General features: G+C 37.9%; 1 protein-coding gene across 6 annotated transcripts in view; it reads left to right on the top strand.

The window, feature by feature from the left end:
* SMC5 (structural maintenance of chromosomes 5) overlaps positions 1-17,716 on the top strand; it is a 49,258-nt gene that overhangs the window by 3,656 nt on the left and 27,886 nt on the right. For 5 of the 6 annotated variants that reach the window (XR_014577080.1, XM_083818812.1, XM_083818809.1 and 2 more), the window contains exons 4-13: positions 1,185-1,347; positions 2,614-2,748; positions 4,317-4,457; positions 6,208-6,369; positions 7,740-7,787; positions 12,240-12,311; positions 13,237-13,492; positions 14,472-14,626; positions 15,948-16,061; positions 17,512-17,606. Coding sequence is in view for 5 of the 6 variants with exons in the window: in XM_083818812.1 (XP_083674938.1) it covers positions 1,185-1,347; positions 2,614-2,748; positions 4,317-4,457; positions 6,208-6,369; positions 7,740-7,787; positions 12,240-12,311; positions 13,237-13,492; positions 14,472-14,626; positions 15,948-16,061; positions 17,512-17,606 (1,341 nt within the window). In the remaining variant the exon portion in view is untranslated. The remainder of the gene's footprint in view (positions 1-1,184; positions 1,348-2,613; positions 2,749-4,316; positions 4,458-6,207; positions 6,370-7,739; positions 7,788-12,239; positions 12,312-13,236; positions 13,493-14,471; positions 14,627-15,947; positions 16,062-17,511; positions 17,607-17,716) is intronic. The other variant, XM_083818811.1, reaches the window with a different exon arrangement.

Genomic DNA, 17,716 nt, shown 5'->3' on the forward strand with positions numbered 1-17,716 from the left:
AATTTTAAGTTTTTAAAAAATCACTCAAAAAAAAAAAGCAGCAATAGTTTGTCCTGATTTCACTTTCTGAAGTGTTTTACCTTGTCTTGGTGCAAAAAGAATACATGGAAAAAGATTGTGTATATTTAAAAAGGATTAAAAAAAAAAAAGTCAGAGTCTAAACTAAAAAAAAAAGTTCTGTCTTTGCTTTCTTGTACTGATACCCCTGACGTGAGGGGTTCCTCTGCTTTCTTACTGCAAATGTTACTGAAGGGAAAAAAAATGTAGATCTGACTAACTCTGGGTAATAAAGTCTTCTAGGTAAGCTTATACAAGACAGAGAAACTGAAATACCATTTGGAGTTAGTCTGTAAAATTAGGTTAGTAACTTGCATTTATTTTACAGTTACAGGGTTAATACTACATGGTTCCAGTATTTAGTGCTAAACTAAAGAGAAACTATCCTTACAGAGTTCCTCAGTAGCTGCTTTTGGGTAGAGATCCTAACTTGAAACTGCGATAGCAGTGCCATAGCACAGGTTGTCTTGATAAGCCTTAACCTGATCTGTGCCTAAACTAGATAGAATGTAGAGCTAATAAAATGATTTAGATCCTTAATTTGTATAAAAGTTGGCCACCTTGATCAAATTGTATATAAAGTAAATTGTGGGCAATTGATGTGTTTTTACTGTTCTTTAAAAGCAGAAAAAGAAATTATTATTTTTCACTCAGTATGATGTTGTTCGTATTTTCAGGTGGAATATGTATACACAGCTTACTGATTGAGTTCTGTACATGAATATTTTTAACTTTAAGAACTTGTTGCTGGTACAGCTCCTGCATACCAAGTTTAAAGCTTACTCTTTCAAATTAAAAATACTTTTATATATAAACTCTTTCATGTGTAACAACTTTTAAATGATTCATGCATTCAGCAAGAATATAGCATATATATATAAATAGCTACCTCTGAGTTAAGATTTGCAGATATTTGTGATGTTATCAGTGTTGCACAGGAGACATGGTGGGGTTCATTCATCATTAAAATATTGTACATTATGTGAAACAATGTGAATCTGTCTCTGCTGTTCAGTTTTTAAATATTTAAGTATCAAATAAGTTTTTAACATGGTAACTAATTTATTCTGACATCTGGTGACCCTTGTATGCTCTCAAAAAACGTAAATACTTTTTTTGTTAATCAGGTCTAAGACACCTGACAATATCATTATCACACGTGAAATTCAAGTGGTGAACAACACATCAGCATGGTTTATCAACAGAAAACCAGCAACTCTGAAAACAGTAGAGGAACAGATCGCAGCCTTAAACATCCAGGTGGACAATTTGTGCCAGTTTCTTCCTCAGGTATGAAAGAATTTTGAGAGGTATTGCAGTTTCAGTGAGAGGGTTTTGTAGTTTATTTCCAAATCCTGCGTCATTTCAGCAATTTAATGGGACCACACAAAGGATGAGTGTGGGAATGTAGCCATACTGGTGGGATGTTGAAAGAAGAAAGGAACTTTGTGGCCTTTAGGGTTTCTTAACTGGACAGTTTTGTACATGCTGTCTGTTGAGACTGAAAGGGAAGCTGCTGATGTTGTTTGGGTAGCAATGCTATCAGTATTATCTCTCTGTCCTGCCACTAATGCTGCAACAAATCTGTAGGGAAATTTAGATAAATAAGGTTTTGAGATCTAGCACCATCTCTATGCCTTTAGGTATGGTTCCTGCATCCATGGTTCCTGCATCCCTGCCTTCCCCAGTCATTGTCTGCATGTGCTTTTTAGTTATATCCAGTCAGTTCCTCATCACTAGATCCTGTAATTGGCAAGCGAAGGCAAAGAGTTATCTGGATTTCTTTCTCTGAGATCCAGGAAGTAGCCCTATTAAATTACCTTGTAGTTGCAACAGAGACTACTGCTAGAGCCTTCTTATCAACTCCAGTGGCTCAAACAGTTTCTTGAGCGTAAGGTAGGACTTAAAGGTATACAGAATTAAATTTTGTAAAAAAATAAGATTATCCTGATGGAAAATAGCTCATGAAGGAAGGAGAAGACTAATGAATGCCAGATGCTGCTTTGATAGCCGAATCCATGCTTGGGAAGGTTAGGGTTTCTGTGCAGATAGCTATGTTGGGTCACAGTTACACCCTTAAAAACAAATTTGTTGGTAGGTTGTTTCTGAAGACCTTTCCAGCTCATGGGGATCATGAGCCTAGCCAGTCATGCATTTATTATCCTCTTCAAGGAGAAGTGCATTCATGAAGAAAGGCTGAAAAAAGTAAATTCTCTGAACTGAGCTGGTTCATTCAGAAGAATGATAGCCAATTCAGAAACAATGAACTAACCTCTGTCCTCAACAGATACCCTCAAGAGCTGCTGAAAAAGCCAAGAGCTAAGGTTTAAGCTCAAATCATGCCAGAACAGCTCCAGGGAAACCTTGTATGAAATTTTACAAATATTAAAGAGAGTTGGGTTGCCTTTTCCAGAGGTGATTGTCCTATGCTTAATTATGTCAGAACTATCAAAGAACGGTATGTCAGGTGATGTTTGTGAGACTATTTAAATCCAGTATTACTGTCCTACACTATTCCAACTAAAACTGTATTGTTAAAACTCCTTTATTTTATAGGACAGAGTTGGAGAATTTGCAAGACTGAGTAAGGTTGAATTGCTTGAAGCCACTGAAAAATCCATTGGTCCTCCAGAAATGTACAAATTTCACTGTGAACTGAAAAACTTCAGAGAAAAAGAAAGAGAACTAGAGGTAAACATGCACATTGTACAGACAGAGAATTTACATAATAAAATTTTATGTGAGTTCTTACACACTTGTTTGTTTATGAAGTTGTGGTAAGTAGATTTTGCCCAGTAGCACATATCTTCTCTCAGATCTCATTCATTCTCCAGCTTGCAAGCACTAAGACACATGGGTGCAAGTGTTCTGGACACAGTACAACAGATGCCTTCTATCACATCCTCATAACTTTCCTGTGATTCTTTACTGGCAGTAACTGCTATCTGAACATATCTTTTTTTGCCCTTTAAGAGTTGTCAACTGTTAGGAGGTGTTCCCTTGCTTTCTATAAATTATGGATGAGATTTTTGCCTGTTACTTCTTTTTCCTGGTTTGGAATAGCCACATACTAACAGAAAAGAAAATAATTGTAAGCAGTATGCTGCAACCTTGTCCTTATGTTAGCGTGCAGGATCTTTCCCTGACGCTCACCTGTGCTATGAACTTGCTAGTGGGCCGGCTTTGTAATCTCTACAGAGATGTTACTGCTGGCAATGGTGTCTTGGGAGCACTGTTCTGGGAACAGTGACTGTTGTTATCAGTGCAGGCCATTTTAATTCTTTGTTCTGCTGTTTCTTATATTTGTGCAAACGCATGCATTTCCATTCATACGTACTACATTCAAATACCAACCTTAATATTTCTGTTACAGATCTGTACAAGACCTTTCAGAAGTATTTTTACAACTTGTATTTAGCAAAATCAGTCATGGTTGTTTAGAAACTTCTAGATTAATCAGTCCATGAGCTGTAGGGATGAAATTATTATTTTTATTTATTTTAAAAGGTTTTATTCATGTTAAGATTCTGTGAAAACAAACTGAATTTAAACAGCAAAGTGTGTGATATAGTTACTTGAAAACGCTGGACAGCTCTTCTGATTGGATTAAGAACCAGAACCACTTCTGTAATTACTGCTGTACTAAAATGTCCTCTGTAATGTTAAATTTCTGCATAGTTATTTGTAGAATCATGGAATCATTTAGGTTGGAAAAGACCTCTAAGATCATCTTTAGATGGTGCAGCCTTTAACCTGGCACTGCCAAATCTACCATTAAACCACGTCCCTAAGCACCACATCTACACGGTTTTCGAAGACCTCCAGGGATGGTGACTCAACCATTTCCCTGGGCAGCCTGTTCCAATGCTTCACAGCCCTTTCAGCAAAGAAATTTTTCCTAATATCCAACCTAGACCTACCCTGGTGCAACTTAAGGCCTTTTCCTCTTGTCAAACCACTTGGTGCTTAGGAGAAGGAGAGACCAACCCCCACCTTGCTATAGCCTTCTGTAAGGTAACTGTAGAGCACAATAAGGTTTCCCCTGAGCTTCCTCTTCTGCACGCTAAACAACCCCAACTCCCTCAGCTGCTCCTTGTAAAACTTGTTCTGTAGACCCTTTAGCAGCTTTGTTGCCCTCCTTTGGACACGCTCTAGTACCTTGATGTCCATCTTGTAGCAAGGGGTCCAAGTATGGATAATTTCTGAAAAGTGTTTTCATAGAGTAGATGCTGTAAATTATGAAATGTTTATTCTTACAGAATTTGTGCAAAGACAAAACTAACTCATTGGAGAAAATGAAACAGAGGGTTGAACGATACAAACAAGATGTCGAGAGATACCATGAACGCAAGCGCCATCTAGACCTAATTGAGATGCTTGAGAGAAAAAGACCTTGGGTGGTAAGTTTTAATTTTATTTTTAGTGTTTCTCTTACCTGACATGTTTTGTTTTTTTTTTACAACTGCAATACTAAAACTATGTCGTGTTGAAGGGATTTCTTAATCTTAAATTGGATTATTGTATCTTTCTTCAAATGCTTTTCTGCTTTATAAGAAAAGATATTATAAAGAAAGAATTTTGACAGTTGCCTAAATAGATATATTTGTGATTATTTTTTTTATGTTTACAAGTGTGGTGATTAAATTACTAACTAGGAAAAAGTGGTTGTGTTGGTTTCACACTGATGGGCAGCTAACTCAATCACACAGCTCTCTCACTCCTCCTAAAAACGACGGGAAGAAAATATGGTGAAAAAAAGGCTCATGGGTTGAGATAAGAACAGGGAGATCACTCACCATCACAGGCAAAGCAAACTCAGTGTAGAGAGATTAATGTAATTTATTGCCTGTTGCTAACAGATGAGAGCAGTGAGAAACTACAAGCAAACTAAAAATACTTTTCCTCTCTCTTCCTGAGCAGCTCAGGGAAATGGGGGTTGTGGTCAGTACTTAACACCTTGTCTCTGCCACTCCTTCCTCCTCACTGTCTTCCCTGCTCCAGCCTGGTGTCCCTCCCACAGCATGCTGTCCTTCCTGAATTGATTTTATGTGGGCTTCCCACAGGCTGCAGTTCTTCAATAACCAATCCAATATGGGTCTGTACCATCAGGTCAGTCCTTCAGGAATTGACTGCTCCAGCATGGGTGGCAGCTCCCCCCAGACCCCCTGCTCCCGCGTGGGCTCCTCTCCACGGGCTGCAGCTCCGGCCCGGGGCCTGCTCCTGCGGGGGCTCTCCATGGGCCGCAGCCTCCTCCAGGCCACCTCCACCTGCTCCACCGGGGGCTCCTCCATGGGCTGCAGCGTGGAGATCTGCTCCGTGTGGGACCCATGGGCTGCAGAGGGACAGCCTGCTCCACCAGGGGCCTCTCCCTTCACAGGCCGCAGGGGAACTGCTGCTCTGCTGCACCTCCTGTCCTCTTTCTGCACACATTTTGGTGTCTGCAGGTTTCTACAGCCCTCCCCCCCATCTCCTGCTACCAAAGCCTTGTTATGTTTACCCCTGTACTGGGTTGATAGCGCAAAATGGGTGGAGCTTGCAGGCCATCCCTTTTTTTTGTTGGTTTTGTGTTGTTTTAAAGCTTGGAATAATTCAGGGCTCCATAGATACTGACTTGTTATTGTAGTGTATGGTGGAGGATTTATATGCGTGTGTTTTTTTTTCTTCCCAAAAGTTTTGTTCTTCCCTTCTCCCCTTCAGTTTACTTCAGTGTTATAGCTGTTCCTAGCTCTGATCCGTGTAACTTCTTCCTTTTCTTTCTCCTGAAGTTTTCCGTGGTTTCTTGCTCCTTAGCTTGAGGACTTCTGCCTAATTAATGCTCAAAGTATAGACAGAAGGGGCTAAATTACTTTTTCCACGCTGATCCAAGATGGGTTTAAAGGCAAAGTTGTTGGTCATATCTTCTTCTACTTCCATTGTCTGTTACTTTAGAACCACTGAATGTGTGCCCTGTTCAGTGGGGATTGAATGATCTCTGTATCTTCTGCTCATGGTAATAACAGGAGGATTACTTAAGTAGTCACGCTAATACTAGTTTCTGAATGAGATTTTTCTCTTAAAACCTGTGTTCAATTACATAAAATGTTAAAGCAGTATAAAATACTGGAAAGGAAGACAGAAGTCTTTAATTATTTTACTTGCAACTTTTCCAAGGAATATGAAACTGTTCGTAAGCAGCACGAGGAAGTGAAACAAATCCGAGACCAGGCCAGGGAAGAACTGAAGAGTCTGAAAGAAATGCAGTCTCCACTGATGAAAAAAATGGAAGAAATTGAAGGATCTTTTAAGAGTCTGGATAGGAAAATAAGATGTATGGTAGGTAATTTAAGTTCAGTTATAATATTCAGGTGTTCTTTGTTCAGATTTGCAAAGTGTAAGAGTATCATCTTTCTTTCTAATGTACCGTAATATGTTTTAGAAGTTTTTCTGAAGTTCTCTTGCCCTTGGTTCTCACTGAGTTCTGCACATTGGTGTTCCACTAAAAGCAATAAAACTTAAGGATTGTGTTTCTTAATAAACCTTAAGTAGCCACTCTGAAAGTCCACTGTCTTTGTATTAGGTGAGCAGGAACACTTGGTATCTTCAGAGTTATCATGTTACCGTTTCCTGAAGTTAGGTAACAGCATTAAATTAGTCCTGTGTTTTCATCTGTTCTGTAGTTTCTTTGCAAAACTTACACCAAGTTGGAGAATTTGCGAACTGAGTATCTTAAGAAAATGTGGTCAGTTTGTGTGGTTAATTTAAGCTAATTTGCAACTTTTCTGGCCTAAGGGCTTTTTTCTAATGTTTAATCTACTTTTGTAAGTAGCGTATTTATATATTTACTTTTTAGTATGCAGTAATCCTCCATCAGTTGTGAACATTATGCATTGAAGAATTTAAATGGGTAGCCTGCCTATGCTTTACAGCTTGGTATCTGGCTTTGAATAGCTGTTCTCTCTACAGGTGTGGAAAATGTCAATAAAGGTACTGTAATTCCCTGCAGGACTTAACTATCATGTACTGTTCAGACTGCAGGAGTCATTGTATGCATAGGCTGTAAAAATTTTTTGATGAATAATCAAAGTTATCTGATAACATGAGAATATTTACTGTAGTGAGTTCTATTTCAAGATAACTAATTCAAATCAGATAACTTGGTGTGAAGGTACCTGTGACACTGCTATCATGATGCAGCTTGTAGAATCAGCCTGAAACTTTACTTGTATATCATTTAGTGCACTGTGAGTTACTACACTCTCCATGTGCTTTCTCTGAAAGACAAAACAAATGAAAAACCCCAAAATCGCAACCAAGCAAAAAACAGATTGTTGTTCACACCAGTACCACTTCTCAAAAATCTTACTAAGAACAGTTGTAGCCAGACTTGGGTTCTGAGCTCTACAGTGCTGCAAGAGTTTATTATACTGTTATAAAAAATACACAAACTTCTTAAAGTTGGTTTCATTGAAGTGGTGATTTTGGGTGTGGCTTTTTTTTATTGTTCGTTGCTGTTGTTTTTTGTTTTTAAAAAGTAGGTGGTCTTCCTTAGAGGAAAGTTGATGGCTGGAAGCTTCAATTGATTTTCATAATGTGGAAAGGGCCTTTGTGCTTTGTTTTCATGGCTTAGTGTTATTGTGTTATGTTTTAGTCGTATCTCATTTTTAACTAATGTTATACTAATGCTTATATATATATATGTTTAGAACAAGAAGGAGTTCTGCTGCAAACTGCTGCTTCCACAGTTCCTAGAGGTATTGGTCTATACTCATTTAGAAGTTACGCTCTGTTTGTATCAGAAGCCTGTGGAAAAATAGTGAACATTTTAGCTTTAACTTGCAAAGAGTGTTCTTACATAGGCTGTTCACTACAGAACTGTAAAAGTGGAACTGGGGGAATGTGCTACCTGATTAACTCATACTCTTGATTGACTAAGTCTTGAATCAACTTGTTTCTACTGAATATAAACCTGTGGAGTGCTATATACTACACATTCACAAGGTTAGCTTTATTCTGAAGTCACACTTCTTTTGGGCTCAGAGAATGTATTAGGTGCATTTTGTTCTACAGAATTCCAGAAGCCAAAAAGATGCAAAGAAGGAGAGATGTGACATTTGAAGTAAATTATCTATAGAAGACTTACTGAGATATTCTAATATTGCTTTCTAGTTTCTTTTGAAAGAGGGTGTGTGCTGCCAGTGCTGTCACTAGTTTTAACCCAAGGCAAAACCTCAATGGCTTTAAGCACATACCTTCAAATTACTTCAATTGCTAGTTCTTCAGAAACTCTTCACTTCTTTAAAGACAGTGCTTGAATTCATTATAGCTTAAAATTTAGTCCTTATAGATGCAAGAATTTGAGTATTTCAGGGATAATTATACTATCAGCCGGCATGAGTTGAGTGATTTTATTATGAAAGCAGTATAACTTTATTTGTGTAGAAGTTTTTTGTCTGTTTGTTTTTAAGTAAACATTTAGTTGGGCATTAAGGGAAAGCAGTTTAGTGTTTGAAGTTGACTCTTTCAGACACAGACCTGTAAGAATGTGACTATGTCCAGGCCCTTTGGTCCAGGCTTATTTTTGTTATCAAATAACTGTAATCCTGACTACTTCTTGGGATCTTACTCTTGGCTTGAAGATAGGCATGTGAGAGCAAAAATCCCTCTTCGGTATGTTTTGTTCGCATTTTGTTGGCAGAAAGCTGGTCATGGTGTTACAGATTTCCCGTAGTATGAAAGTAAAGGCAGTGCTAAATCTGGAAAGAAATTAAAGTACCCAGAGAGTGCATGACTATTTCTGTTGTTTCTGTGTTAAAACCCTTGTAAGTTTTTGGTTAGATTAAGAAGTGTGAGTAAAATTTTGTGCTTAGGGTGGGTGGGATGTGCAGATTCTGAAGAAAATAAATCTGCCCATTTTGGAGGAAGAGATTGATAAAATTGTGTGAGAGAATACTAGAATAGTTTCTGCTCCAGGCTCTTGGACCTTTGAAAAGTGTGGATTATGCAATGCAATTTGGGTAGTATTTTGTAGTATAAAGCAGAGTTTTTTGGTTGTACCGCAAAAACTTTAAAGAAGATGATAGTTGTTAATCTATTCAGTAAGTTAGTACATATAAATATATGATAACTGAACATGTAATGATAATTGAAAAACTGGATTCCAGTTCTTTAATACTCTCCTGACTTTGAGACACTTCAAAATTTTTCTGTGAACATTTTGCATCAATTTCCCAGGAAAGGTTTTCTTCTTCGTAGTGCCTGCCTGAGGTGTTTTCAGACAGCACCGTGGAGTCAGTACTGTATTGCGGTCAACTGCAGGACCAAGGTGCAGTGTTCCATCTTGTCTCTGCGCAAACAACTGCAGAGTCAAGGCCTTTAAGTTGTGTTCACCTTTCATGTTGTGAGATGGAAAAGAATCTGCACAATTTTATTTCCTGTTCTCTGTGCATCTTAGCTTTTCAGTGTGATTTATTTTGTAGGAAGAAATTTCTTCCAGCTGGAGTGCTGTTTTTATTTCCCTGTCTGCACTGGAATTTACCCACAGGCTTCCCATCCTTCAGCCTTTTTGGTTTAGGGAAGGAGTTGAATTTGTACAGAAAGCACAGCACGCTTCCTCTGTATAATCATAATTCTATTTGATTATGCAACTTGCAATTAGTAGCTTTTTCTAACTTTTTCCAACTGAGAATCTTTTAAACCTGTTAATTTTAGCCACACCACAACTCAAGACTTGTGATGTGGCAATGAGGTAACGTGAGGAGTCTGAAGGTTGCTAAGTTCATTTCTTCTCCTCTCATTGCACTTCCTAGGTAGCCTCTTGAGACAAATGGGCCTTCACTGCTCCTATTCCTCTTGCTATGACAAGTAACAGAGACAATTTGAAATTCGGGAAGGTTTGGGGGGTTGGGGGATGGTGAAAGAGATTGTCCAAATAAGTAACTAAGTCTGTTGTCATTGGAGGCTTTCAGTACTCAAGTGGACATGTGCCTTAGTAACACGGTTTAGTAAGACCTGCTTTGAGCAAGGGATTGCACAGGGTGACTTGACTTCCAGGAGTTCCTACCAACCTGTATTGTTCTAAAGCTCTCTGGAATCTGGGAATAGACAAAGAGTAGAGGCAATGGTGCCTGTATCAGCTGGATGTTCCTAAGTCCATGGGGCATGACAGGATTCACCTCAAAGTACTGAAGGATATTAGTAGGTGTTATAGCTGGACCCCTGTCAACAGTTTATAAAAGGTCTTGAGAGTCTGGGGAGGTCCCTGCTGACTGGAAGCTAGCCACTGTTATACCCATCTACAAGAAGGGCGTGAGAGAAGGCCCAGGAAACTTACAGGCTTGTTAGTCTAACCTCAGTCCCTGGAAGAGTTATGAAGAAGATTGGCCTGGGTGTCATTGAAAGGCATATAAAGAACAAAGCTATTATTGGGTGTAGACAAAATGGGTTCATGAAAGGAAAGCCCTACCTAGTAATTTGATCTCCTTCTATGGTAAGGTCATTCAGGTGGTGGATGAAGGGAAGGGGGTGGGTGTAATCTTCCTGGATTTTAGTAAGGCCTTTGATACTATTCCTCACAGCATTCTTCTGGAAAAATGGTCCAACCGTGAGTTGAACAGGTTCATGCCACACTGGTGATGAATTGACTGAATGTCAGAGTTCAAAAGGCTGTAGTGAATGAGGCTGCTCTCAGCCAGTCACTAGTGGTGTTCCCCAGGGCTCAGTTCTGGGGCCAGTCATGTCCAGCATTCTTATCAGTGATCCGGATGCAGGAGGTGAATGTATCCTTAGAATGTTTTCTGGTGGTAGTAAACTGTGAGGTGCTGTTGGCTCCCTGGAGGAACAACAGGCCTTACAGTGGGATCTGGATATGTTGGAGTACTGCACAATCAGCAATGGCATGAAATACTACAAAGGTGAATGCTGGGTGCAGCACCTGGACTGGAGTAACACCTGTCACAAGTACAGACTGGGAGGCGAGTGGTGGGAGAGCAGCACAGCATGATCTGGGGCTGCTGGTCGACAGTGGGCTCAACGTGAGCCAGCAGTGTGCCCTGGCAGCCAGGAGGGCAAACTACATTGTGGGGTACCTTAAACACAACATAGCCACTAGGTCAAAAATGATGATTCTCCCACTATATTTAGTGTTGGTACAGCCTTACCTTGAGTATTGTGTGCTGTTCTGGGCTCCACAATACAGAAAGGATGTTAAGGTCCTTGAAAGCCTCAGAGGAGGGCAGCACAGCTAGTAAGAGGGCTGGAAGGCATGTCCTGTGAGGGGAGGTTGAGGACTCTTAGCTTTCCTGGTCTGGAGAAAAGAAAGATGAGAGGCAACCTCATTGCTGTCCACAACTTCTGAATATGGGAAGTGGAGAGGGAGGTGCTGGTCTCTTCTACCTGATAACCAGTGACAGAACATGTGGGAATGGCACAAAGCTGCACCAGGGGACGTTCAGACTGGATGTTAGGAAAAAGTTATTTACTTTGAGGGTGGTCAAACACTGGAACAGGCTTCCTAAAGAGGTGGTTGATGTCCCATGCTTGTCAGTGTTCAAGAGGTATTTGGACAGTGCTATCGTTTATGTGCTCTAACTTTTGTTTAGCCCTGAAGTAGTCCGGCAGTTGGACCTTATGATCCTTGTAAGTCCCTTCCTATCCTATTCATTAGTCAACAATTTCTCAGCTGTGTAGAATATAGCTTTAGCGCAATGCACTTCAGAAGCAGGATGGCTATGATAAATGGTTTTTGCTGTCCTGTGCCTAAGGATTTAAGCCTTCCCTACTGTAAATTTGTCTCTAAGTAGAAACTTTGATTTATAAAGTCGATTTGGAAAAAAAGACAGCAACCTTTTTCAGTTTAAGGGTCTGAATGTAACTTTTTTTGTTTGTTTAAATCAAAGGTGGAGTTATTTTAATTAAGGTTAGGTTAGGATACTTCCTCTGTTGTGCCTGAGTTTGCAGATCCATAGCTGATCTTTAGTGATTGTGAACAGATTATGTTCAGTTCTGTAAAAATTGCTGAAAACGGATCTGTTACAGATAGAAGAGTAATAATAAGATGATGAGCTTGTCTTTGTCAGTCATAAAAATTCACTTATAGCTTGATCTGTAAAAATCAGTCAAACTTGAAGGAATTTTAAGTATATACATAACTAAGGATTTATTCCACATTTTATTACTATCTAATTTAAATATGTTGTTGAATGCAGGCTGGTGAAATCAAGGAGGCTTCTCAAAAATGTAAACAAAAGAAAGATGCTTTGGAGATGAAAGATAAGCAAGTAAGTCTTGATGTTTGATTTTTTTGGTGTTTTTTTGTTTAATACATTAATTTGGTACTGGCTGTGGCACATCCTGTGTACGGGTAGAATTCTACTCCGTAAATTCTGCAGTAAAACTTTTTTTTGTCTACTCTTCAGTCAGAGGTCAGGGAGACTTTTCTGCAAGCACTAGCAGCATTTTTATACTTCACTTGTAGTATACAATGAATCTTTGCGCCTTCTGGGCAGAACAGAATCTCCTGAGAATCAAATGCCTATTACTCGAACACATATTGCTATTAGACAGTTGTGCGATACATAAAATCAGTTACCTTGATGCAATGAACTTTTAGAATGGACTGTATGTATATGTGCAATATTTTACAGGCTTTTCTTGAAAAGTTACAGACTTGGTAGTACAATAATGCACACAGTATTAAAAACTCCCTCAAATACTCTGTAAGAGGCTTTGGTTATTGCTTCTGTTAACTAAATGCATACATCCAGCATTTTTAAAGAAGATGCTGCAAAAATCTGTTGCAAAGAATTGCTGTTCTTCACCTAAGTAGTCTGTCAAGAAATTTCTAAGTTACATATCAAGGCGCAGAATTCAAGTTGCACACTGTGTTTTGTGATGTAGGCTTTATGTAACCTAGACTAGCCTTCAAATATGTTAAAGATATTATGCTTTAAGCTTCTGCTTTTGTAGAAATAAAGGAACTTCAAAAATGATTTAAAATTTTGATTTTAGTTTAGATTAAATTTTCTTAAATCTTAACAAAATCTTTTCAGCTTTTAAATTGTCATAGGGCTATTGGAACTAGAACATACAGTTTTAGTGCATGGTTACATCTCTATTTAATACCTGTCTCAGTGATATACTAGTTATTTGTCATAATACTGCGTACTAAGCTCTCTTAATGTTGAAAATATTCAAAATTCTTAGATTGAAGAAATTAATCAAGCTTTCAGAATGAAAAAAGATGAAGAAATGGATAGACGGAAGAAAATAATAAGTGCTCATAAGATGATAGAGGAATGGAACGATGAACTCAGTACAGTGAACGACTGTGAGAATCTTCAGCCACAAATTGATGCTGTTAATACGGAACTGAAACATTTACAAGGAGAAAGGGCAAACATTGAGAGCGATATTAGTGATGTAACAACAGAGAAAAATAACCAAGAACGGGAAAAGAAAAGTAAGTTACTTGTTTTTCTTTGTTGATGTAATTTTAAGACTGTTCCTACAGCATCTGCTTGTTGTCCTGCTATAGTAAAATAATTTGAGACGTTTACCTCAAGCCTCAACGTTGTAGATAGCTACTTTAGTAGCCCTCTTGACTGTTTTATTAAAAGTAACAAAACCATCTTTAAAAATAAGAACACTTAAATTCAAAAGTAGCAATTGACATTAAAACTACTCTTACAAGAAGTTAGTTTCCCTTGGTCCTTGAGTAAAGAAACTGGTTTGCCAGTTTTGTTTGTAAATGGAAGTGTGTACTTGGAGGATGAAGGGGGGGAAAAGCTTGTTTTGTAGATGTATTGCTTAAAATGATCTCTATGGCAGTATATTAGCTATTGATGCTGGTTTGTCCTTTTTGGATGAACTTCAGCTAATGTTAATTTCAGTAAATTACTTTAAAGTGTCCTGGGGAAAGACCAAGTGACCTAGAGGAAGAGAGGCTATCTATTTTATTTCAAGAGGCGTAGAAGGTATTCAACCTCTGCTTCTCTTCAGTACCAAATGCTTTCCTACACAGTCTACTGTCACATGTTCATTTTTCTGCAAACATGAAATATCGCTCAGAAATTTCGTGTTGCTAGTCCCACTGTTTCTTTCCTCTTGGGGTATTACTGGTTCTAAATATAACAGTAGAACATGAATTGAAGAGAGATGCTTTTAGGACTAAATTCTTATGTTCTTTAATATGAATAAATACTAACACATTTCATTATGCTTTGGATAATTATCATTTTATTCTAGAGTCTAAGTTTGAGTAATTAAAATTCCTTTAGAATAAGTAAGTGGGATTTTGAATGTGGGAATAGAAACTCTGAATTCTTATATTCTCCCATTAGCCCTATACCTGTGGTAACATAGTCAATAAATATTGGAAAATACTGATTGTAATGTATTCTCACTATGGACTCTGTTTAAGAAACTGTCTTAAATCACAGGAATAATTGATCGCATTGGACAGCTTAATAATATAATGAGTATGAAAGAAGAGACTCTTAAAGGGAAATCTCAAGATACACACTCTGCCCTTATGTGGCTAAGAAAGAACAAAGACAAGTTTAAAAGAACAGTTTGTGAGCCCATTATGCTTGTGGTAAGAAAACTTACATCTATATCACTAAACAATTAAATTTCTATTTATGCTTGCAAGACTTTGAGAATTAGTTCAGAACTTTCAAGACACCTTAAAATTAGCCGCCAATTGCATGCAGTATGTATTGGTATGGTGAACTCTGTGTATTTTTCGTTCCTTATGTAGTGTAATGATACTTAATTTTGAGTAAGATGAGGTCACACCTTCCCTCTCCCTCCCCAGTAAGAAGTTCTTTCTTAAGGTGCGTGCTGCAGATTTCCTCAAAAGTATATCTAATTACTTAGGTTTAAGTGGCTTCCTAAAAATATAGTGCTAGTTGCAACTGAGTGCTCCCCCTTAAAGCACAATCTGCTCAGCAAATATTTCACCATATCACTGTGCTCCTCAGATGTTTTGTGGTGTGCTCTGCACAACCAGCTACAAGCACAGGAAAAGCCTACTCCTAGTATTTTCTCTTACTACCAGATATTCCAATTCTTTTTGTAAGATCACATCAAATCAATTTTGCAGATACGTTAATATGATGGCCTTTGCTTTTACTTTAAGGCCTCATTATATATATCTATAACATCCACTAATGTCTGAACTTGTATTGTAAATTAGTCTCATTTACTTATAAATTTTAGTTTTCAAATTGCTAGTAAGTTTATCCAGCCTTTGGCTGTCTTGAGGTTATTAAATTGTGTGGTTCTGTGTAATTTTGTCTTCATTTATCACGGATATAACGTCTTAAATACTGGTGAGTTACTGCAGAATTCTAATATTAACATTTTATTCAGATATTAAAAGATTCATTCATATTTTATCTTTAAATTATTTTTTAACTTTTTTATTTAAGAATTCAAAGACAATCTTTGTCTTTCTGGGGCTTCACAATTCTTTATTCATATTTGTCAAAGAGAACTGCATGTGAATAATTTGTGAAGCATGGAGTTCTCTGTATTTGACTTGTTAGCCTAGTTGCTTCTAACCAATATGATATCTTTACTAGTGCTGGAGCAGAGCCACCAGACAAGAAATGGTGGTGGCTGCAATTATTAGCTGGAGAGAAGAGGAAGGCAGTGTGTTAGAGACAGTGGCAACTCCAGGAATGCTCAAAACTAAACACAATGATGTGAGATAGTGTAGGTTCCATCCAGAGAAAATTGATTGCAGAAAGATCAGGAATATGCTTTCAAGATATTTAAATATTTTCTTTGTTTTCATTAACTGTAGGCTTAGATATCATCTGAGTGCTTGGGTGGGAAGGGTTGTTAAGTTCAATTGTATTAAAACAGTCTCTTATCATTACCTTTTCTGATTTTTTTTCATATGTGAGCAGATCAATTTGAAAGACACTAGACACGCTAAATATATTGAAAATCACATTTCGGCCAATGACATGAAGGCTTTCGTTTTTGAGAGTCAAGAAGATATGGAAGTGTTTCTTGTGGAGGCAAGTAGGCAGTAATTTTAAAAGTTGATTGAATAATAATTAGGAGACATACTGTGGAGTCTACTACTCTTTTTGTGTTAGCTGCATAGAAGTACAATCTGTATTTATTGTACTTGAAGCATCCTTGAAAGCATCTGGATGCTTCAGCTAGTTTGGAATATGCCCATGATGAGAGGCATGAGGCTTTTTCTGCTCTTCCAAGCATGATTAAACTCAACATCTGGAACCTTTTTTGGAAAAGGCATCCACTTGCTGTGTGTTTGTGCCATGTTGGCTAGTAGACATCCGTCCGTCCACCTTTGCTGCTGGTTGCAGTAGCCCCTTTCATTAGGAGCATTCTCCTACAGACCTAAGTTGGGAAAGAAAGCATGGTATAAAGTTTGATTAGTTTTTCTTTCAAATTAATAGAGGGGTTTAGGATTGCAGGAAGGTACTGAGTCTGAGTTATTAAACATTGATAAGATCACTGCAGTAGCTAATACAGAATATTCAAAAATTCATATGTAATCTAGATTAAGTAATAAGTAAGATGTTTTTCAAAACCTATACCAACCGGAGGGATGCAGAAATATTAGGAAAATGTTTCTCTTTAGAAAAAGCTTTTGTCTTCCTTGACAATGTAATAATCACTGAAGAGGCGAAAAAGTACTGATAAAAGGAAATGACAAGAGCAGGAAGCTGATAATTAAGTACCAAGTATTTCCAGTGCCTCCTGACTAAAATGACAAGAGAATATCTTTCTTGAAGATAGTGGTCCAAGCAACAAATCAGGCATATTATTTTTCTAATGCTGCTCTTTCCTGGAGCCGTGGGGAAATTGTGCCCATTGAGAGCCAGACGGATGACGTAGGAGGAAAAAAAAAATCACAAGACAGGACACTAACTGTCATAGTGCTTCCTAGCTACTCTGCACAGAATAGTTTGATTAATGACAAACTACTCTGCAGTTATTGAAGACCTATTGGCTCTTCTCAGAAGCTAGTCATTTTTATGTGAGCTGTTTTTGTCTGAAGTTCTGGGCTGCTTTAGGTAGCTAAACTTATCTTTCGTGTGTATACTCAAATCTTTTCTGCCCTATTAAGATCAGAGCCTCTGTGGCCAGCGATCTGCCATTGTCTGTGCAAAACGGCCATGCAGCCTGAAAGAGGGGTCTGTCTTAGTACATCCATACAGACTACCACCTAGCTTAGCTATTAAGATTCAGCACATGGCGTTGGATTTGAATGATTTTATTATAAATAATGTGTAGTATTTTTACATATAAAAATAAGCTTTTGGAGATCATAGTCATTCTTGAACAGGAGGAGATTTTTGTAGGTTCTTTCATAGGTTTAAGTAGTTTAAAATAATTCTGAGTTAGTGAAATCCTTCTTAAGAATAATATATGGTCTTCACATAGCAAATTTTTCTGTTCTTTTTAACCAAATAATGTAATCTAATCTATATTTAGATACGTGATCATCAGAAATTAAGAGTGAATGCTGTGTGTGCACCTGCTGTATCATGTGCTGGAAACTTACCTTCAAGACCTATTGAAGAATTACAGTACGTATCAGATGATATCAGTGGGGAAGGGTTTTAAATGTAGTGTTTTGGTGTCATTGCTATGTATTATGGTTTTTCCATGCAAATAAAATTCTTACCAATTCAATTTG

The sequence above is a fragment of the Anser anser genome (genome assembly GCF_964211835.1).
Source record: "Anser anser genome assembly, chromosome: Z".
Taxonomy (NCBI): Eukaryota; Metazoa; Chordata; class Aves; order Anseriformes; family Anatidae; genus Anser; species Anser anser.